This window comes from Euprymna scolopes, chromosome 19 (genome assembly GCF_053919585.1).
Source record: "Euprymna scolopes isolate OS-2025 chromosome 19, ASM5391958v1, whole genome shotgun sequence".
Lineage (NCBI taxonomy): Eukaryota > Metazoa > Mollusca > Cephalopoda > Sepiida > Sepiolidae > Euprymna > Euprymna scolopes.
Window position 1 is genome coordinate 116,723,794 of NC_136500.1, and position 25,093 is coordinate 116,748,886.

The window sequence follows — 25,093 nt, forward strand, 5'->3', positions numbered from 1 at the left end:
GCCATGAAGTTGTTTTTGAAAGGAAAGCGTTTCCCAGATGATGCAGCCTTGATTTCTGAAGTCACGATCGTGGTTGGAGGACCAACCTGGGGTGTTCTACAAAAACGGTTTTCAGAGCTGCATCAAACGATGGGAGAAATGCATAACTCTGGGTGGTTCCTATGTAGAGAAAGACTAATAGCTATGCCAAGTTTCGTTGCTCTACTGCTATGGGAAGTGGGTCAGGGGCATTACTTATTGCACGCCCCTCGTACGAATATATATATATATATATATATATATATATATATATATATATATATATATATATATAAATGTTTGGAGGTACAAAATTTATATATAGATTTAAATAAAATATGCAGAAATTTCTTGAGAGATCTTTCGGCTATCATCTCGTCCGGAAAAAATCGGTTGCAAGCAAAACAATATTATTGGCGAAATTAAAGAGAACTACGGGGGAATTTGGATGTGCCAAAAATATTTTAATATATTTTAATTTCGCCAACGGGGGAATTTGGATGTGCCAAAAATATTTTAATATATTTTAATTTCGCCAATATATATATATATATATATATATATATATATATATATATATATATATATATATATATATATATATATATATATATATATTGGCGAAATTAAAATATATTAAAATATTTTTGGCACATCCAAATTCCCCCGTAGTTCTCTTTAATTTCGCCAATAATATTGTTTTGCTTGCAACCGATTTTTTCCGGACGAGATGATAGCCGAAAGATCTCTCAAGAAATTTCTGCATATTTTATTTAAATCTATATATAAATTTTGTACCTCCAAACATTTATATATATATATATATATATATATATATATATATATATATATATATATATATATATATATATATATATATATATATATATATATATATATATTATTCAATTTGGCGTAATAGAAAAATATAAAGGTAACTGCAGCTTCTCTTCCAATTTTCCGATTCTCACCATGTCAAATTTCTTTTGACAGATTGATTGTTGCTATTTCTTCTGATGAGTTAAGGGCATAATAGATTCACTGATTGATATATTAAGTGATTGATTTTGCGCTACAAAACAGATACTGTCAAGAATTGTATAAGTCAACTGGATTGAAGGAATAAATTATAGGATGGTCAACATCATGAATTTTGGAATATAACTTTTTGTCTGTCTGTCTGTCTGTCTGTCTGTCTGTCTGTCTGTCTCTCTCTCTCTCTCTCTCTCTCTCTCTCTATATATATATATATATATATATATATATATATGTACTCGCATTATTTGGATTCTTATATATATATACTAGCCTGGGTGTCCGGCGTTGTCCGGGTATTTTTGGAAATGTATGTTGAGCAAAAAAAAAAAAAAAGTGGTAATAAGCAGGCAGACTCGGACCCGTACCACGAAGAAAGAAAAAAACGTGACCCCCCCCCACCAAAAAAAACGACGTCTTTGCTGTTGATCCCATCACCAAACCGGGAGTGGGAAGGTTTAAATTAACGCTAGTCAATCGAAAAGAAGGGATGAATTTCGAAAATATCGGCGAAAAAAAGCGACCCCCTCCCTGTAGAAAAGTGTCTAGTTGAGGGCGAAGGAATTAATGTTTTTAGCCAATTTTTCGATATTTGTCGTCCGAAGGGTCGCTCTTAAAAACGATACCGATCTCGTGAAAATATGTCGCCTCTGTCATGTTAGGCATACATACATACAGACATACATACATACATTTAAACATTTATATTTAGAGGTTTATATTCTAGATTTGTGTTTGTTATTCATATATATATGTGTGTGTGTGTGTGTGTGTGTGTGTGTGTGTGTGTGTGTGTGTGTGTGTGTGTGTGTGTGTGTGATTACTCATTTTTACCAAAAATATGAATCATGATGATGTTTACGAAATATCAGGAAAAAAGGTTAACTTTAATGTTCTGGCCCAAGAAAAAAAAAAATGAATTCCGGGAAAATTTACGAGTAAAAAAAAAAAAAAAAAAGAAGAAAATGATGAATGTTTTGTAGATGTTTTCTATCTGATTACTGACAATTCATACTCGTATGAAAAATTACTTTACAGATATGTTAAGCGATATTTTTAGTTTATGAAATCCATTGGGGAACAATAGCTGGTTTTCTTTTTTGTTTGTTTGAAACTAGAACAAATATTTTAACTTACACACAGTTCATAAACAGCCCAACGGTCCGTGCTGAGAAAATCGTTTCACGTTATCTAAAGTCTAAGTCTAAGTCTAAGTGTGTCGTTTTAAAACGCCAGATTGACAATAAAATAGTAAACATTGGTTCAATAAGAAATCCATTTATTAGCAGTTGTGTAATGACGTACGAGGGTCGTTTCAAAAGCAAAGCCTCCTATTTTTTAAGTAAAACCAACGCGAAGACCTACAATGACAGTAGTGATACTATTAAAACGGGAACTTTTCTGCTAATTAATTTTTCTACATTGTCACCGCTATTCTTAATTCACTTTTGCCAAGAATTCAATGACGTATCTCAACAATGACAGAGGATGCTTTTTTTTTTGTTTTTGTTTTTTAGAGTCCCACACCATCAATATCCGCAACATAAAGATAAAACTTTCAGGTCATGAATTTATAAGTTCAGTAATCATAACAACGGAATTTAAAATCCCTTCTGATCCATTCGGGCGGAATAAAAAATAACACACATTACTTTTGGAACGCCTCGCGTAAGTACGTTGAAGTTCTTAACTTTCTTTGTTTTTCTGTCTGTCTGTCGGTCTGTCCGTCTGTCCGTCTGTCTCTCTCTCTCTGTTTCTCTCTCTCTCTCTCTCTCTCTCTCTCTCTCTCGATATATATATATATATATATATATATATATATATATATATATATATATATATATATATATTTAGATTCAGGCCAAGAATTACACTTGAAAACCTTCAAAGGTAATTCTTGGCCTGAAGATATAATCTTCCCAATAACGGGTGATTACAGAAACATGTATGCACATATGAAGCCAGCAATGTTTGTATAAATACATTTTATATACCTGCTCTGTTTACTCATTGAGCACCTTTTGGTAGACATGTTGTTTTATTGGATGTACTTCTAGGAAACTAAACTCTACTGCCATTATATATATATATATATATATATATATATATATATATATATATATATAAAGCTGAATGTGTGTGTGTGTGTCTGGTCACGAATAGGCTCCTATATGGTTGACTATTTTAAAAAACTGATTACATATAATGATAGATTACTTGGCCTTCGGGACAAGATCAAAGTGTAGTATCTGTTCTTCAGATGCTGCACTTCTATTTCTTGTTCTCTTTCGGTGGAGGAGAAATCCTTCACGACTGAGACAATTTTTATTTTTGTACCTTTTCTCCACATTAAAAAACGACCCTGGTGTCTAACTCTGTCCCGTGGGGAGGCATAGTAAATAGGTACATATAATGATAGAAGATGTATCCAGACACAGGAATGGGTATGTTTCATCTGGCAGAACCGTGGTTCATTAAAATTGTGGGGTTTGCGTTCGCGCCTGGTCCACAAAGTATGGAAATAAAAAGTTAAAAAATTAAAAAAAAAAGTTGTCAAGTGTTTTTGATATAGATGTACATAAGAATACTTTGATAAGTATGTTTTAACTTAAATAGGGATGGTATAATAAAATTGTGGGGTCTGCGTTCGCGCCTGGCCTCCATAGAATGGAAATAGGCACAAACCTTAATAAAGACTTTTCATATCTATCTGCGTAAGTATATTTTGATAATTATGTTTCAGTTTGAAGAAATATGGTATAATAATAATTATGGGGTGTTCGTTCGCGCCTGACCTCCATAAAACGGAAATATGTCACAAAGTTTAACAAGGTTTTTTTAATATAGATCCACAGAATATTGGGCAATCTCCAAAAATACCGTTAGGGCTTACAACATGGCCGCCAGAAGAGTCAACAAAAAACTGCGAATAAAATATATAAAACTCGTAATTTCTGTTTTTAAAGTGGGTTGTCAATTTTCTTTATGAAATATACTTCCAAAATAAACTATTACAGTCGTTTAAAACATAATAGAAGTATTATTTTTTATTTTTTAAAAACAATGTTTACAAAATGTCTACGAACGTGCGTAGACATTTTGTAAACATTGTTTTAAAAAAATAAAAAATAATACTTCTATTATGTTTTAAACGACTGTAATAGTTTATTTTGGAAGTATATTTCATAAAGAAAATTGACAACCCACTTTAAAAACAGAAATTACGAGTTTTATATATTTTATTCGCAGTTTTTTGTTGACTCTTCTGGCGGCCATGTTGTAAGCCATAACGGTATTTTTGGAGATTACCGAATATTGTGAGAAGTGTTTCAATGTGAAAAGGTATGGTATAATAAATTATTGGGTTTATCTATTTTATTTTTACTTTCATCATATTTTGCTTTGGTTTTGATACCTCCAAATTCGAAGCTATCTCTTTACAACCCTTCCTTTTCATAACCTATCATACTTTCATAAATCAGTGTCCATTTTCTGTAGACTGTTTTTGCTAGTATATATATATATATATATATATATATATATATATATATATATATATATATATATATATATATATATATATATATATTAGTGGTCTGGCAAGGCCACAGTGGAGACAACCAAGCCAAAAATAAAACAACAAAAAACAAAAAAAACTGTAAGCCAAATTCATCCCAAAGCAGCAAAACTGAAACTGGCCTGTCAGGAAATTTCGGCATATTTTAATGGTGTGAAAATATAGGTTCTTTTTTTTTTAATAATTATCATAATTTAAACCATAGAATAGTATTATATCTTCAAAAGCCTGCAAACTTTCATGTAATTTCGTCCCATGAGCATTTCAATATTCAACTTGACTACCAGTGTGTATATATATATATATATATATATATATATATATATATATATATATATATATATATATATATATATATATATATATATGCATAGATCATCATATAACGATTAGATTTCAGTCTGACTGACGTAAAGAACATTTAAACTTAAAAATGTTTAAATTCAACGTTATTTCACGCGGTTAATGCTAGCCGAATGGATACGGTCTTTACTAATCGAGCCAGAGATGTCTTGTGTTGCCGAGTTCGAATCGTTCGACTGGTATTAATCGTGACACCCTGGACTGGATATTCTCAAAAAGATGAAACACTAGTGTCTGTAGGTGCTTAATTATTATAGTGAAAAAATAATTATATATATATATATATATATATATATATATTTCCCTCAAACCTCTAGCCTTGATGGAGGGAAGACAAAAACTTGCTGCTATGGTTTAAAATGATCTGAAATAATAAGGGGAGACTTGATTCCAAATATTTCTCATATGTGATATCTTCTCCTCTTTTGGAAATAAGGTACGATTATGAATATCTCCAGTATCAAATAATCCTTATACACTGTGAAATTTACTTGATGTATAAAAAACAAAGCAGAGGAGATATAACATGAAAACATATTTGGAATCAAGTCTCCCCTGGCTGTTATTTCAACTCATTTGAAACCATAGCAGCAAGTTTTAGTCTCCCTTCCATCAGGAGATTTTGGGGAAATATAAGATATTTTGTAATTCATATGCAAAACTAAGATAACAAGTGACTATGATTGAAACATTTTGTAAAAAAATGTTCTAAAAATAAACTCTGGATGATGCCCGTAACATGCAAAATTAAGGGCAAATGTCACATAGTCCACTACACAATCCAGACCATTAGCTTTCCAACGAGCCTTCATTTGTTAAATTCTGATCAATAGTTGCTGAGATTAGGAACTTATAATATTGCCAAAAAGGTAGCATTGGTTTCCTTACAATAATTCAATGTTTACATATTTTCATCGTTCATTACTCGAGTTTAGATGGTTAAAATAAATTAACTCGAAATGACTCTTCATGTAATATCGTTTAATATAAGAAACATCATTAATATCTACACAGATTTATTTTTTTCATATCACCCACAAACCCTATTTAGTGACATTACCTATGAATCTTACATTTTTATCTAAACATCTTTTTCATTTTTTATATCTAAACATCTTTTTCATTTTTTATATCTGAACATCTTTTTCATTTTTTATATCTAAACATCTTTTTCATTTTCTATATCTAAACATCTTTTTCATTTTTTATATCTAAACATCTTTTTCATTTTTTATATCTAAACATCTTTTTCATTTTTTATATCTGAACATCTTTTTCATTTTTTATATCTAAACATCTTTTTCATTTTCTATATCTAAACATCTTTTTCATTTTTTATATCTAAACATCTTTTTCATTTTTTATATCTAAACATCTTTTTCATTTTCTATATCTAAACATCTTTTTCATTTTTTATATCTAAACATCTTTTTCATTTTTTATATCTAAACATCTTTTTCATTTTTTTATATCTAAACATCTTTTTCATTTTTTATATCTAAACATCTTTTTCATTTTTTATATCCAAACATCTTTTTCATTTTTTATATCTAAACATCTTTTTCATTTTTTATATCTAAACATCTTTTTCATTTTTTATATCTAAACATCTTTTTCATTTTTTAATATCTAAACATTTTTTTCATTTTATATATCTAAACATCTTTTTCATTTTTTATATCTAAACATCTTTTTCATTTTTTATATCTAAACATCTTTTTCATTTTTTATATCTAAACATCGTTTTCATTTTCTATATCTGATCATCTTTTTCATTTTTTATATCTAAACATCTTTTTCATTTTTTATATCTAAACATCTTTTTCATTTTTTATATCTAAACATCTTTTTCATTTTTTATATCTAAACATCTTTTTCATTTTCTATATCTAATCATCTTTTTCATTTTCTATATCTAAACATCTTTTTCATTTTCTATATCTAAACATCTTTTTCATTTTTTATATCTAAACATCTGTTCCATTTTCTATATCTAAACATCTTTTTCATTTTTTATATCTAAACATCTTTTTCATTTTCTATATCTAAACACCTTTTTCATTTTTTATATCTAAACATCTTTTTCATTTTTTATATCTAAACATCTTTTTACTTTTTTTATATCTAAACATTTTTTTCATTTTCTATATCTAAACATCTTTTTCATTTTTTATATCTAAACATCTTTTTCATTTTTTATATCTAAACATCTTTTTCATTTTTTATATCTAAACATCTTTTTCATTTTTTATATCTAAACATCTTTTTCATTTTTTATATCTAAACATCTTTTTCATTTTTTATATCTAAACATCTTTTTCATTTTTTATATCTAAACATCTTTTTCATTTTTTATATCTAAACATCTTTTTCATTTTTTATATCTAAACATCTTTTTCATTTTCTATATCTAAACATCTTTTTCATTTTCTATATCTAAACATCTTTTTCATTTTTTATATCTAAACATCTTTTTCATTTTCTATATCTAAACATCCTTTTCTATTTTTTATATCTAAACATCTTTTTCATTTTTTATATCTAAACATCTTTTTCATTTTTTTATATCTAAACATCTTTTTCATTTTTTATATCTAAACATCTTTTTCATTTTTTATATCCAAACATCTTTTTCATTTTTTATATCTAAACATCTTTTTCATTTTTTATATCTAAACATCTTTTTCATTTTTTATATCTAAACATCTTTTTCATTTTTTTATATCTAAACATTTTTTTCATTTTTTATATCTAAACATCTTTTTCATTTTTTATATCTAAACATCTTTTTCATTTTTTATATCTAAACATCTTTTTCATTTTTTATATCTAAACATCGTTTTCATTTTCTATATCTAATCATCTTTTTCATTTTTTATATCTAAACATCTTTTTCATTTTTTATATCTAAACATCTTTTTCATTTTTTTATATCTAAACATCTTTTTCATTTTTTATATCTAAACATCTTTTTCATTTTTTATATCCAAACATCTTTTTCATTTTTTATATCTAAACATCTTTTTCATTTTTTATATCTAAACATCTTTTTCATTTTTTATATCTAAACATCTTTTTCATTTTTTATATCTAAACATCTTTTTCATTTTTTTATATCTAAACATTTTTTTCATTTTTTATATCTAAACATCTTTTTCATTTTTTATATCTAAACATCTTTTTCATTTTTTATATCTAAACATCTTTTTCATTTTTTATATCTAAACATCGTTTTCATTTTCTATATCTAATCATCTTTTTCATTTTTTATATCTAAACATCTTTTTCATTTTTTATATCTAAACATCTTTTTCATTTTTTATATCTAAACATCTTTTTCATTTTTTATATCTAAACATCTTTTTCATTTTCTATATCTAATCATCTTTTTCATTTTCTATATCTAAACATCTTTTTCATTTTCTATATCTAAACATCTTTTTCATTTTTTATATCTAAACATCTTTTCCATTTTCTATATCTAAACATTTTTTTCATTTTTTATATCTAAACATCTTTTTCATTTTCTATATCTAAACATCTTTTTCATTTTTTATATCTAAACATCTTTTTCATTTTTTATATCTAAACATCTTTTTACTTTTTTTATATCTAAACATCTTTTTCATTTTTTATATCTAAACATCTTTTTCATTTTTTATATCTAAACATCTTTTTCATTTTTTATATCTAAACATCTTTTTCATTTTTTATATCTAAACATCTTTTTCATTTTCTATATCTAAACATCTTTTTCATTTTTTATATCTAAACATCTTTTTCATTTTCTATATCTAAACATCTTTTTCATTTTTTATATCTAAACATCTTTTTCATTTTTTATATCTAAACATCTTTTTCATTTTTTATATCTAAACATCTTTTTCATTTTTTATATCTAAACATCTTTTTCATTTTCTATATCTAAACATCTTTATCATTTTCTATATCTAAACATCTTTTTCATTTTTTATATCTAAACATCTTTTTCATTTTCTATATCTAAACATCTTTTTCATTTTTTATATCTAAACATCTTTTTCATTTTTTATATCTAAACATCTTTTTCATTTTTTTATATCTAAACATCTTTTTCATTTTTTATATCTAAACATCTTTTTCATTTTTTATATCCAAACATCTTTTTCATTTTTTATATCTAAACATCTTTTTCATTTTTTATATCTAAACATCTTTTTCATTTTTTATATCTTAACATCTTTTTCATTTTTTTATATCTAAACATTTTTTTCATTTTTTATATCTAAACATCTTTTTCATTTTTTATATCTAAACATCTTTTTCATTTTTTATATCTAAACATCTTTTTCATTTTTTATATCTAAACATCTTTTTCATTTTCTATATCTAAACATCTTTTTCATTTTCTATATCTAAACATCCTTTTCTATTTTTTATATCTAAACATCTTTTTCATTTTTTATATCTAAACATCTTTTTCATTTTTTTATATCTAAACATCTTTTTCATTTTTTATATCTAAACATCTTTTTCATTTTTTATATCCAAACATCTTTTTCATTTTTTATATCTAAACATCTTTTTCATTTTTTATATCTAAACATCTTTTTCATTTTTTATATCTAAACATCTTTTTCATTTTTTATATCTAAACATCTTTTTCATTTTTTTATATCTAAACATTTTTTTCATTTTTTATATCTAAACATCTTTTTCATTTTTTATATCTAAACATCTTTTTCATTTTTTATATCTAAACATCTTTTTCATTTTTTATATCTAAACATCGTTTTCATTTTCTATATCTAATCATCTTTTTCATTTTTTATATCTAAACATCTTTTTCATTTTTTATATCTAAACATCTTTTTCATTTTTTTATATCTAAACATCTTTTTCATTTTTTATATCTAAACATCTTTTTCATTTTTTATATCCAAACATCTTTTTCATTTTTTATATCTAAACATCTTTTTCATTTTTTATATCTAAACATCTTTTTCATTTTTTATATCTAAACATCTTTTTTATTTTTTTATATCTAAACATTTTTTTCATTTTTTATATCTAAACATCTTTTTCATTTTTTATATCTAAACATCTTTTTCATTTTTTATATCTAAACATCTTTTTCATTTTTTATATCTAAACATCGTTTTCATTTTCTATATCTAATCATCTTTTTCATTTTTTATATCTAAACATCTATTTCATTTTTTATATCTAAACATCTTTTTCATTTTTTATATCTAAACATCTTTTTCATTTTTTATATCTAAACATCTTTTTCATTTTCTATATCTAATCATCTTTTTCATTTTCTATATCTAAACATCTTTTTCATTTTCTATATCTAAACATCTTTTTCATTTTTTATATCTAAACATCTTTTCCATTTTCTATATCTAAACATTTTTTTCATTTTTTATATCTAAACATCTTTTTCATTTTCTATATCTAAACATCTTTTTCATTTTTTATATCTAAACATCTTTTTCATTTTTTATATCTAAACATCTTTTTACTTTTTTTATATCTAAACATCTTTTTCATTTTTTATATCTAAACATCTTTTTCATTTTTTATATCTAAACATCTTTTTCATTTTTTATATCTAAACATCTTTTTCATTTTTTATATCTAAACATCTTTTTCATTTTCTATATCTAAACATCTTTTTCATTTTTTATATCTAAACATCTTTTTCATTTTCTATATCTAAACATCTTTTTCATTTTTTATATCTAAACATCTTTTTCATTTTTTATATCTAAACATCTTTTTCATTTTTTATATCTAAACATCTTTTTCATTTTTTATATCTAAACATCTTTTTCATTTTCTATATCTAAACATCTTTTTCATTTTCTATATCTAAACATCTTTTTCATTTTTTATATCTAAACATCTTTTTCATTTTCTATATCTAAACATCTTTTTCATTTTTTATATCTAAACATCTTTTTCATTTTTTATATCTAAACATCTTTTTCATTTTTTTATATCTAAACATCTTTTTCATTTTTTATATCTAAACATCTTTTTCATTTTTTATATCCAAACATCTTTTTCATTTTTTATATCTAAACATCGTTTTCATTTTTTATATCTAAACATCTTTTTCATTTTTTATATCTAAACATCTTTTTCATTTTTTTATATCTAAACATTTTTTTCATTTTTTATATCTAAACATCTTTTTCATTTTTTATATCTAAACATCGTTTTCATTTTCTATATCTAATCATCTTTTTCATTTTTTATATCTAAACATCTTTTTCATTTTTTATATCTAAACATCTTTTTCATTTTTTATATCTAAACATCTTTTTCATTTTCTATATCTAATCATCTTTTTCATTTTCTATATCTAAACATCTTTTTCATTTTCTATATCTAAACATCTTTTTCATTTTTTATATCTAAACATCTTTTCCATTTTCTATATCTAAACATCTTTTTCATTTTTTATATCTAAACATCTTTTTCATTTTCTATATCTAAACATCTTTTTCATTTTTTATATCTAAACATCTTTTTCATTTTTTATATCTAAACATCTTTTTACTTTTTTTATATCTAAACATCTTTTTCATTTTCTATATCTAAACATCTTTTTCATTTTTTATATCTAAACATCTTTTTCATTTTTTATATCTAAACATCTTTTTCATTTTTTATATCTAAACATCTTTTTCATTTTTTATATCTAAACATCTTTTTCATTTTTTATATCTAAACATCTTTTTCATTTTTTATATCTAAACATCTTTTTCATTTTTTATATCTAAACATCTTTTTCATTTTTTATATCTAAACATCTTTTTCATTTTTTATATCTAAACATCTTTTTCATTTTCTATATCTAAACATCTTTTTCATTTTCTATATCTAAACATCTTTTTCATTTTTTATACCTAAACATCTTTTTCATTTTTTATATCTAAACATCTTTTTCATTTTTTATATCTAAACATCTTTTTCATTTTTTATATCTAAACATCTTTTTCATTTTCTATATCTAATCATCTTTTTCATTTTCTATATCTAAACATCTTTTTCATTTTCTATATCTAAACATCTTTTTTTATTTTTTATATCTAAACATCTTTTTCATTTTCTATATGTAAACATCTTTTTCATTTTTTATATCTAAACATCTTTTTCATTTTTTATATCTAAACATCTTTTTCATTTTTTATATCTAAACATCTTTTTCATTTTTTATATCTAAACATCTTTTTCATTTTTTATATCTAAACATCTTTTTCATTTTTTATATCTAAACATCTTTTTCATTTTTTATATCTAAACATCTTTTTCATTTTCTATATCTAAACATCTTTTTCATTTTTTATATCTAAACATCTTTTTCATTTTTTATATCTAAACATCTTTTTCATTTTTTATATCTAAACATCTTTTTCATTTTTTATATCTAAACATCTTTTTCATTTTTTATATCGAAACATCTTTTTCATTTTCTATATCTAAACATCTTTTTCATTTTTTATATCTAAACATCTTTTTCATTTTTTATATCTAAACATCTTTTTCATTTTCTATATCTAAACATCTTTTTCATTTTCTATATCTAAACATCTTTTTCATTTTTTATATCTAAACATCTTTTTCATTTTTTATATCTAAACATCTTTTTATTTTTTGTATCTTAACATCTTTTTCATTTTTTATATCTAAACATCTTTTTCATTTTTTATATCTAAACATCTTTTTCATTTTTTATGCAGATGTATGTTACTAACAAGATGAAATCAGCATTTAAAAATGGAGAAATTCAACCCTACTCCAATCAACGTTTTGTGATAGCAGTTCACGAATAAGACATTTTCAAAATGGCGCGCACTTTTCAACTTTTTGGATGACAAACCTGCAATGATATGTGGTGAATGCCAGCAGAAAAAAAAAATACTTGTTCATCCCAAACTGTCTTAATGAGTTTTGTTCGTTTTATATTGTGGATAATAACGACAACGTACATTACTTCTACGAATATCTTAATATTCTGAATACCCCCCCCTCATCTCTGGGAGTCCTGGATTTTTACTGCAGACAAAAAAAAGGATATTGAATATTGTTTGAGTTGATTTAGCAAGAATCGGTTGTGATGTCGGAAAAACCAGCACGGATTTTAAGCCTCGTTTAATCGAGATAACGAACGGCGAGGGGAGCAAACATGTTTTCTAGTATGGCGCCGCAACATCCCTCGAATGGCTTAATGATTTTCGTCCCAAGGGACAAGCCAGTCATATCGAGGCCAAGCAGCACGGAGAGTAACATGGTCTCGCGAAGAAAGGACGCCATTGCATCAGGTAAGTCATTTATTTCCCTTAAAATATACTCTCTATATGCGCCTAAAACGAAAATTCTATGAGCAAAGTTTCTTTTCTAAAACTGCCACTTATGGAACATGATGCCGTGGGACTGCTTCTCGGCTGACATGGGAGCTTTCAAGTATACAAGTTCTCGTTGAGCCGTCCTCTTAAATAATTTCTATCCAATTTCCACCATTACAGTGTTATCTCACGGGTCACATGACACTCATTAACCTTTATCCTCAAGTGGCCTTTGGGCCTTGATAAACGATAACACCTTAGTGAAATAAAAAACGAATTATTGAAAAAACCCACAAACTCACTTTTCAATAACAAAAACTAAATAAGTTAAAAACAAAACAAAAAAACTCGAAACTTTATTTTCATTAAAAAAAAACAATAAAAAAAAAGTCATGTTCATTCTATTTTTTTTTTTTTTTTTTGAGAAACAAAAATATTTCTGACTTCCAAATGCGGTAAGCTCATGTCATTTTTTACTTTCTATGGTTTTGATATACCCGCGTTTTTATGGGTTACAAAATGGGTGACTGATTTACCAGAACGTTGTAACTAAAAAGTGAGCACGCCTTTCAAATGTCGAAATAATAATTTTTTTTTTCATTTTTTTTTTCATAATCTGGTTAATTAGTGAATTAGTGGTTAATTACGCAGGTGGGTGATGGTTGTTCAACTCCGCCAAAAAAATGTATTATGATGGGAGGATACGTTATGTCCATGGAGAGAGCTGAATTTTTAAATTGGAAGAAGAAACATGCAAATCCTGCACGAACGAAAGTAGTTTTCTCGACAAAACATGTAAGAAAGGCTGCTTATGTTTCTAAATTTTCTTTTTTAGATAACGATTGATAATTTAGATTACTTGGATCATTTGGATTACTGTTCTTATCTTGAGTGTTATTTTCACAACGTTTCGGCCAACGCAACCTACGACCTTCTTCAAGTATGTCTTGTCAAATTCGAGATCATTTCTATACGGAATTTCGAATGAAGTTCTTTACTTAATCCACCCTCGTTCCATCAGCCATAACAATGTAGAAATCCGTAATGATCAGTGGCGTAACGGATAAAGTACTTGATTAATTCAGTTCTAAATGACACTTTTCTTTTTGATTGAGGGTTAAATCCTCAGTGTAAACGATACTAAGAATACAATTGCTAATTACTTAATACTTCTACCCGGTCACGGCTGACGGAACAAGAACATGTTACCCTGTAGATTAAATAAAGGGTTCCGTTCAGAATTATGTGCAGATTCCGAAAAGATAATTCCCTTTGTTCATAAACAAAAACCAACCCCTAGCATCACAAGGCTAAGATCATAATCTTCGTACTGAATTTTGTAGAGTCAATGAAGAAAGTCCCTCTCCTATTTTAACTGCACGGACATACTAGTAAGGATGGGAGTTTCATCGCCCCTTTCGATTTATGCTGTTGAAATGAAGTTTTTGCTATATTAATTTATTTTTATTTCGGACTATTATTCTCATCTTTATTAGTTGTTGTTTTCATCTTTATTGGTTGTTGTTTTTCACGACGTTTCGGCCAACTATTCCTCTGGCCTTCGTCAGGTGGTAACCGCGACGGATAGGAACTTCGAATCTCCTAACTGCATTCTCAGCAATCAGTGCCATCCGTAGTTGTTGTCTCACCACGGGTTTGGCCAAATAAACCTCTGGCACGCTTTGGATAGGATTGAAACCGCTATCTTCAGACAATGTCCATCTGGAACCATAGAGATTCAATGTTTCTATCAACTGCACCACGGGCCCCGAAGGGCGATAAAGGTTGGATTCTTTGATCTTATAAATCCACGTTTATTTATTATCTGATCTCCCATGGTCTGGTCCGTACCGATTGGTATATATATTATTCCTTAATTGGAATTCATTTTTGAGATGAGCATTATATATATTACTTTATTTTTATTTCAGACTAGTATTCTCATCTTTATGACGAAGGCCAGAGGAATAGTTGGCCGAAACGTTGTGAATAAACAAAACCAATAAAGATGAAAACAACTAATAAAGATGAGAATAATAGTCCGAAATAAAAAATAAATTACTATATATAATGCTCATCTCAAAAATTGATTCCAATTAAGGAATAATATATATAGAAGATTTTGCTGTATTAAAATTTTCATTTGAACTTTCAAGGTCAGCACAAGGTAAACAGGTTTTAGTTTATTCTGTGGTTGACTGTGTTGTATGTTAAGCTGGTCTTGGAAGAGGGGAATAGAAACGTTTAACTGTGCAAAATTAACTTAAAAACGGAAAGACGAAAACAATCACTAATTCACATGCTGGGAGCTAATCAGATTTCATTTAGTAGCGAGACGTAATACATGTGTTAAAATAAAAACTTTCAAGATAGCCAGTAGTAATCTCTCTCTCTCTTTCTTTTCCTCTCTCACTCTTCCTCTCTCTCTCTCTCTCTTCCTCTCTCTTCAACCCGAATAATGTACCTGAAATAATTACATTAAAAAATATGTAATAAAATAACACACATCAAGTGCACTTGAAAGCCAAATCACAACGTAATATTAGGAAAATAAACAAATATTTTACATGTTTGAAATTTATAACATAAATATATTTCGGAGCTATACTCCATCCTCAGTATGTTTTTTTTTCCTTTTTTCTCTTCTTCTTTCTTGCCATGTTGTAAAGTTGTATTTTATACGAATTAGATCAACGTTTCTATAATGGAACTCACACCCTTGACGTTAATCTCGCTTTGCCAACGCACAGTTCCAACATTTCAAAATACAACCACTGAGATACAAATCATTTTTCTTTGCCAAAACGTGGTGAGACGACAACAACTATGGATGGCAGTAATTGCTGAGAATCGAAATAAAAACATCCAGCTCTCCAGTCGCGTCTCTAACCGATGTAGCTATTGAGATAGGCAAGGAAGATTTAATATTAAACGACTTAAAGAAATGAATTTGAGCATGCGCAAAAGAAGTAAAAATATGTCGGCAAGTTTTTTTTCCTTCTCCAACTTTACAACATGACAAGGAAGAAGATAAAAAAAGAAAACATACTGAGGATGGAGTATAGCTCCGAAATATATTTATGTTATAAATTTCAAACAAGTAAAATATTTGTTTATTTTCCTTATATTACGTTGTGATTTGGCTTTCAAGCGCACTTGATGCGTATTTTATTTTATTCAAATTAAATCAACGTTTCTATGATGGAACTCACACCCTTGACGATAAAAATATGTGCCTTGCGTACATACATTTAATTATTAGTAATTAACAATGCCATGATTAGATAAACTATTTTAAAAGAAAACTATTATTCTCGCGCAGGGCAGAACCAGTGAATCTCCCAAGGTGATTCACCCGTTAATTCTTTTCGTATCACGAGACCACCATCGTTGTCTTCATATTAAGCCTTAAATGATCAAGATGGGTTGTGACATGTAATCTCATTTTGACGATATGAACACGCTAATCTCTAGTTACACAGTTGTATTGCACGTAGGATTAAACCGCTAATATGATATTAAAAAAAAAGGGCTGTGTCTTTCTGATATACTCATCGCGTGTATGCAACCAATGTTGCAAGTTTAACTAATTTGCATATTGTTTCACAAAAGAACATGTCATTAATTAACTACCCATTCCTATTTTTATTATTATTCAACTAGCCTAGGTGCCCGGCGTTGCCCGGGTGTTTGGAGTTGTGTGTTGAGCAAAAACAACAACAACAACAACAACAACAACAACAACAACAAAGTGGTAGTAGGCAAGCAGACAGGCTCGAACCCGTACCGCAAAGGAGGAAAAGAACATGAAAAAAGAGTGACGTTTTTGATATTGCGCCCATTGCCAAACCAGAAGTGACGGAGGTTTAAATTAAGGCTAGACAATCGAAAGAGGGAATGACTTTTGAAAATATCGGCGACAAAAGCGACCCTTCCTTGTAGAAAAGTGCCCAGTTAATGGTGAACGAATTAATGTTTTTAGCCAAGTTTTCGATATTTATCGTCCGAAGGCTCGAGCTTCAAAACAATACCGATCTTGTGAAGAAAATATATACAGTGCCGGCAAAAAAGAAAGTCCGCACTTTTAATTTTTTCAAAAACTGCAAATTTAAGCTAAATTTAATGTAACTGTTTAAACAGCCTATAACTCATTTGATTCGCCTTTTATTCCTCTATAATTTTACCTGTTCATATTTGACTTTTAATTGAAAAACTCTAGTGCTCACGTCAATTTATAAAAATAATTTCGAATTGAGGAGGCAAAAAGAAAGCCCGCAGCAACAAATTCGCTTAAAACCAGCTTAAATTATCGCCCCTAAATCAGTTAAAAATATCCACTAACAGGCAGCAAAGCATCTCTAATCGTAATTGTTGTTGTTCAAGGTTATACAACGTAACATTAAGTCCATATGCCACGACTGTCTCTTAGTGATAGTCAGGAGCTCATTAATCTCCACTTTTCTGATTTATCCAATCGAAAAATCGGCCGAAGATTGAATTGGGATGAGAAAACGGTACAAAAGACTGTGCAAAAGCACCAAAACACCGGCAGTGTTCGTGATGCCGCTAAATCTGGTCGTACTAGAGTTACTTCTAACAGAGAAGACAATGCTACCAAGATCCGCAGCCTAAGAAACAGATTTATAACGGCTCCCCAAATCAAACAACAGTGCAATCTTGTTAAAAAGTTCTCTCTTTCTACTGTCAAGAATAGATTAAAAAAATTAATTTGCGAGGATATGTTGCAAGACGCAAGCCAATTCTGTAAAGAACAGAAAGCGCCGTCTGGACTTCGTCAGATGCAATGAAGATCGCGACTTTTCATATTTGTCAAAAGTGCTTTTTAGCGATGAAAGTAAGTTCAATAGGATAGGCAGTGATGGTAGGCAGTACGCCTGTCGAAGGAAAGACGAAGAATTTAAACCTAGGTTCACAGTTTCAACGCAGCAAGGTAGTGGAGGTTCAATTTGGCATTATTACTACCAATTGTTTGCTTGCAAGATCGAATTAATTCGACCAAGTACATTAATATGTTGACTGAGCATTTTCTACCCTACTTTGGTCGGAATTTGGATGATAATCCCATCTTCATGCAGGATAATGTTCTCATTCACACAGCTGGCAATATGAAGAGGTTCTTGGAAAAGCATGATATTCCGTGTTTGGATTGGCCTGCACAATCTCCAACCCTCAATCCTATCGAAAACGTATGGCATTACATCAAGAAACAGCTACGCAATGATAAAATTTCAAATTTCGAAGAACTTTGGACAAAAATTAAAGAAAAGTGGGATGCCCTTTCCCTGGATTATTGCTGCAGTCTAATTCAAAGAATTCCCAAAAATTGCAGGCTGTCAAATTTCAGAAGTGTTATGCTACTAAATATTAACTAGTTCATTGAAGTTATTTTTTTTAACTTGACGTGAACACTAGAATATTTTAATTAAAAGTCAAATATGAACAAGTAAAATTAAAGAAGAATAAAAGGCGAATCAAATGAGGTATAGTTCATTTAAAGGGTTACATTAAATTTAGCTTAAATTTGCAGTTTTTTTTAAATTACAAGTGCGGATTTACTTTTTCCGCCTGTGTATATTTAGCGTGGATCAGAGCTTAGCATTTTGGGTGGAAAGAGTCTTTCCGATCCTTCCTGGTTAATTTACTTCTGCAGTTGCGACCCACGTTTACATTGTAGAGTAAAAATACCTTCAAACAGACACATTCTTCGGAAAACACACACTTATTTTAGTACGAAATTAAATCCACTAGAATGCATGTCGGTTTATATGTAAACAGATAAATCATTTTATTCTTTTTTTTAACTGTAAATTCAAAAACAAAGCCTTCTAAACACACACACATATACACACAACTTAGCCTTCGCATAAATTTCATTGCGAAATTAAAAATATCTATCCGTAATGTTTACAAATCTTATTTAAAACGAGTGGCGAACACCCAGCCTTGCCGGGCCGTAACATACGCTTATAATTTATGCAGATTCCGTATTATTAGTATTTCGTATATATTACAGAATGGATTCTATATTATTTTTAATGGGAATTCATTATTGAGATGAGTATTATTAATTAATTTATTTATTGTGGACTATTATTCGCGTCTTTCTTAGTTATTTTTTCATGACGTTTCGGCCAACTATTCTTTCGGGGCCCATGGCGAAGTGAATAGAGACGTTGAATCTTTATGGCGAGAATTGCTTGAAGATAGCGGTTTCAATCCTCCCCAAAGCCCCTAGAGGCTTACTTGGCTAAAACGTGGTGAGACGACAACAACTATGGATGGCAGTAATTGCTGAGAATGCAGTTAGGTGATTTGGAGTTCCTATCCCATCACAGTTTACCACCTGACGAAGGCCAGAGGAGTCGTTCGCCGAAACGTCGTGAAACAACTAAGGAAGATGAGGATAATAGTCCGCAATAAATAAATTAAAAACCGATTCTGTACTGAATATTATCTTGTACCTAATATACAGTAGTGTTTTAAAAACTATATATATATATATATATATATATATATATATATATATATATATATATATATATATATATAGTTATGAAACTCAAATGACCTTGTAACAGGTGTTGTAACCCAACATCCGGTTTACGACTTCCGGTTGCGCATGCGTACATAAACAAATAATCAACGCGACAACAAAACGTGTTGTTTTACTGTGTACATTTTCAGTATCCCAATTGTTTTTTTCGCGTTTAAATTATCCAAATAAACAATCGTTAATACTACTAAATAAATAATAATAAAATGTATTGTTTTACTGTGTACTTTTTCAGCGTCCCAATTTTTTTCGCATTTAAATAAAAAGATATATAAAAATTTGAATTTAATTTTAAGAATTATGGTATCTGTTCAGTCCACGTTTACCTATAAGTATGGAAAACCACTTATAATTCAATGGCTGTAAGTTTTTTTTCAAAAATCAATAATTATAAACAGAATGACTCATAGAAACCTATCTATATTCTTTTTCATTTCAATATACTTTCATATAAATGTTTCTGTTGTGTCACAAAAAACTATTTTCTTTATGTCACAAGTGTCACGCTCATACATTAATTCCATAACTAATATAACAAACTGACCCAACGGGTCACGGACAGTCTAGTATATATATATATATATATATATATATATATAAAATGAACTCATTTTTCCCCTCTGATTTTTACCTTAATAGGATTAAAAAAATCAAGACATTTCATGCAAATGTAATATGCACAAACTGTAGAAATATTATACGCCTGTTACTTATCCACTTCCTCGATAATCGTAGATTTCTATATTCTATCTGTTGAGTTTTATGGCCAAAATCGGTTAAGATCAATGGAAGTGGTAAAATCTTTTCTCTCTTATAAATTCCTCCTTCACCTGCCACCACTTAACACCGTTGCGGGATCGTCCACAAGAGACAGTTACGAAGGAACACCGATTTTGGTTTTCTTTACTTCGTAGTTGCTTAAAAAAACTGGAATGGAATTTTAATTCTACTGAATGAAACGTGTCATGAAGTTAACCGAATCAAAGTGTTATTTATGCTATTTTTTCGCTTCATTTCGTTTTGTAGTTGATTAAAAAACTGGAATGGACTGGGTGAAACGCACCATGAAGTTAACCGAATCGAAGGGTTATTTATGCCATTTTTTTTTCTTTTCGCTGTGTTTTTTTGTTTTTGTTCTTCCGAACATGTCCATCATTTCTTTCCCTGATTTATTCTTTCTGTTTTTCCGATTTCTTTTTTTAAAGAAGTTTTACATTTGTTCGCTGTTTTTGTTTTCGTCTTTTTTTCATGCCGATTTTTTAAAAGAGGTTTAACATCGTTTTTTTTTATATTTTTAAACAGGGGTATTCTTTACGTTACCCCTCCTTACACACACACCTCAAAAAAAAGGCAACAGCGGGTACCCCCGCTAGTATAAAAATAAAAAGGACTTGAGTTCCATCAGCTAGAATCGAAACCAAAGCATTTAGCTCTCCAATCGCGTCTCTAACCGATGTAGCTATTGAGATATGCAAGAAAACCTTAATTTTAAACGACTTGAAGAAATGAATTGAATTTGAGCATGCGTAAAAAGAATCAAAAATATGTTGGCAAGTTGGAATGATTAGTTTGCATTGTTTCTTGCCGATATATGTCTGTATGCGTTATTCGTCCATTTAAACAAAGAATTTACTCGTTATATATATCCTTGGTATTTGATTACTATTTTCTGTTAACTTCAGTGTTATGTGACCGGTAGTTTAAAAGTTTATCGGTTAAATATTTACACGCAGACAGACACACATACATCTACTGTTTAATTTATATATATATTTACTTGTTGTTTCTATTGATAAACATACACATACACACATCGCGGCCAAGCAAACGAGTTATTGAGTATCGCCATAAATAAAATTTACAAATATTTTCATATCATGATAAAAGCATTTTGTACAGTTTTTTTACGGTCAATTTTCCTGTGGGTTTTGCGATGCTAGTTTTCCTCATTTCCCGGGCAACGCCCACACACGGATCCTGCGTGCAGATTCATAAAGTACAGAGTAAATTAGATCTATTAAAAATTTCGACGACTTTTTTCTTTCTCACTTGACTTGCTAATGCCACCATTGATTGTAAGAAAAGGCATCATAAAGTGTAATTGATACTCTTGATCTTGCAAATTGTTAATTCGTATCGCATGATTAACGTGAATAATCTGGTAATACCAGTCAATGGCGTAACAGGTAGGAGTATACCTTCACAGGCTCCATTGAAATGGCGGAAGGGAAGAGCTTCTTTCTTAGAACTGCACACCTGTGGAATTCTCTTCCGATTGCCTGCTTTCCAGCTGACTACAATATGATTGTCTTCAAGTCCAACATAAACAAGTTCTTGATGAACCGTCCACGCAAGTAATCAAATTTACAAAATTTCCACTACTTATGTTTACTACGCTATAATCACAATGACTAATGTATACCCATGAACCCTTATCCTCGAGTGGCTTCTGGGCTTTGATAAGTGGTGATTCCTATGTAGAAAAAAAGAACTGTAAAATTAACCGTATATATGTATAAAAAATATAAACCACACATTCTTGGCGATCAATCCAATCACCTAGAGCAGAGGTTCCCAATTTGGTGTGCTTGCATCCCCCGAGGGTAAAGAAGACATCCCAGGGGTGCAAGAAAAGTTTAGATTAAAAAAAATAGGGTATTGTCTATATGTTAATCTTTTATGCTTTCTTTCGTTTGTTTTCTTTTTTAATGCACTAATTTCTTGTTTTCATTTTAGGATTAAGTATTATGATAACATGAGCATTAGATACGTAAGCGAATAGATTTAATCCAACCAGAACCGCGAGTTCAAAACGTCTAAAAAAAAAAAAAAAATCGTCGAAATTCGAAAAACTTATCTTTAAACTCAATCTTTAGCGGTGCAATGTTTTAGGGAAATTTCTTGTAAAGTGCCGACAAAAAGACACACACACACACACACACGCACACACACACACACACACACACACACACACACACACACACACACACACACACACACACACACTTTAAGCCTAGGGCCAAATGCTGCCGGCAGGGTCAGGAGGAAAGAGGAGTAAGCGTTTCAGATTTCACCTTTTGTGTACTCGGTCACGTGATTGAGAGCTGGCTTGTGATTGGACAAGCCAGGGAGAAAATGGATTTCAAATCTCGAGCCGCGAGAATTAGCTCCTGCCTGTGATTGTAGCAAGTTTCGACTGCTACAGCAGAAAAGGAAGCATAAAGCAAGAAAAGAAAATGAGAAAATAAAAAAAATGAGGGAATAAGAAATATAATAATTTGTCTTCTAACATATAAAATTATCTTCTCGGATGTTCAAAGTCCAACCCAAGTAACAATCTGTCTAAGAGATTGAGACTTGATTCGAACTATCGAACTAACATTTTTTTTTTTGCGTTATTTGTATTATTTGGACTAATGTTGTAATTTTGGATGTTTTCCTTACAACGTTTCGACCACTGTAACCGCCGACAGATATTCGAGTGTCACACGAAGAAGATCTGAGGTTACATCTATCGAAACACTGTGAGGATAAGATTCAAGATGAAAATAGTAGTCCGGATAATCCAACTAATCCAAATTATAAATCCTCATCTAAAAAATACACACACACACACACACACACACACACACACACAACACGCGCGCGCACACACACACACACACAACACACGCACACACACACACACGCACACACACACATACACACACAACACAACACAACAAAAACAAAAAATAAACAAACAAAAAACAAACCAACAGTTGGGAACTACCGATTAAGGGAAATTGAGAAAGCAGTTTCAACTCTTTTTGGATTATTTTATGCCGAATCCAATAATATTGAAAAAATATTCTATGCTTAAAGTTCTTTATATCTTCAAATATTTATTCATGGTGTTTGGTTTGGTTGTTTTGTATTATGGTATATCGACCTTTAGTGCCAAATCGAGTAATTTTGAAAAGAAAAAAAAAATTCTTCAAGTTCTTTATATCTTCAAATACTTAGTCCTGACGTTTAGTAAGGTTGTTTTATAGAAGTAAAAAACCTTGTTTTTTAAATTGCAGAACATGATTAAATATTGCAAAATGAAAGAAAAAAGACTAACGTAAAAGTTTAGTGCATTTTAAACAGCATTATTTAGTTGAACCCGATGCTTTAACAGGTATTAACATTCCGGGCTAAAGTTGACTTGGAAGCAATGATAACTAAGGGGCAACTCCATATTCCCCGAAGCCTCCAAATAAAGCCTCAACACTGGATTCCTGTTAAGACAATTTGGTAGAGACCGCAGCGGTCAATTTTTTTTTATTCGGCCCCTGCTATGACCCTTAACATTTACTGTTTTGGGCTCAAATCGAGTTATTAAGTTAGATCAATGTCCAAGGAACATATATCTTAAATTTCAAGTGTTGGACCCCAAATTTTCGGAAAAGTTTGGTAGAGTTCTAAAAGGTCAAATCGGTAAACTTAACAGCCAAATGTCTGGTCGAAAACCGATCACATAGATTTTCTCAAATCTCAGTAGACTTATAATTGACAGAGTTATTGCGTAGGAAAATGTACACAGACACACAGACAGACACACAGACACACAGACACACAGACACGTTCACTTTTATTGATATACTAGAATGGGTGCCCGGCGTTGCGCGGGTGTTTGGAGGTGTATGCTTAGCAAAAAAAAAGATAAATAAATAAAAATAAATAAAAAAAATAAAAAAGGTAAATTTTTTTAACTTTGACCCCTATTATGACCCCTTAAAATTTATTGTTTTGGGCTCAAATCCAGTTATAAAGTTAGAACCATGTCCAAGGAATCTATATCTAAAATTTCAAGTGTTTAGACCCAAAATTGTCGGAGGAGTTTGCTGGAGTTTCAAAGGTCAAATCGTTGAACTTTGACCCCTTAATCGCCAAATATCTGGCCGAAAACCGATCACATCGATTTTTCCAAATCTCAGTACCCTTTATATATCAAATTTCTCGCCGAAAACCGATCACATAGATTTTCCCAAAATCTCAGTACCCTGTAGATCAAATTCCGAGTCTGTAGACTAAAAATTGACAGAGTTATAGCGTAGGGAAATGTACACAGACACACAGACAGCCACACATACAAACAGACACGGTCACTTTTATAGATATACTAGCATGGTGCCCGGCGTTGTCCGGGTGTTTGGAGGTGTA

General features: G+C 29.2%; 1 protein-coding gene across 1 annotated transcript in view; it reads left to right on the top strand.

Annotated features, from left to right (window-relative positions):
* Positions 1-2,579: 2,579 nt before the first annotated feature.
* Positions 2,580-25,093, top strand: part of LOC145240304 (uncharacterized) — a 243,164-nt gene continuing 220,650 nt past the window's right edge. Inside the window, exons 1-2 of the mRNA XM_080103886.1 lie at positions 2,580-2,721; positions 12,727-13,308. Of these exons, the coding sequence (XP_079960012.1) occupies positions 13,173-13,308 (136 nt within the window). The 5' untranslated portion in view covers positions 2,580-2,721; positions 12,727-13,172. The remainder of the gene's footprint in view (positions 2,722-12,726; positions 13,309-25,093) is intronic.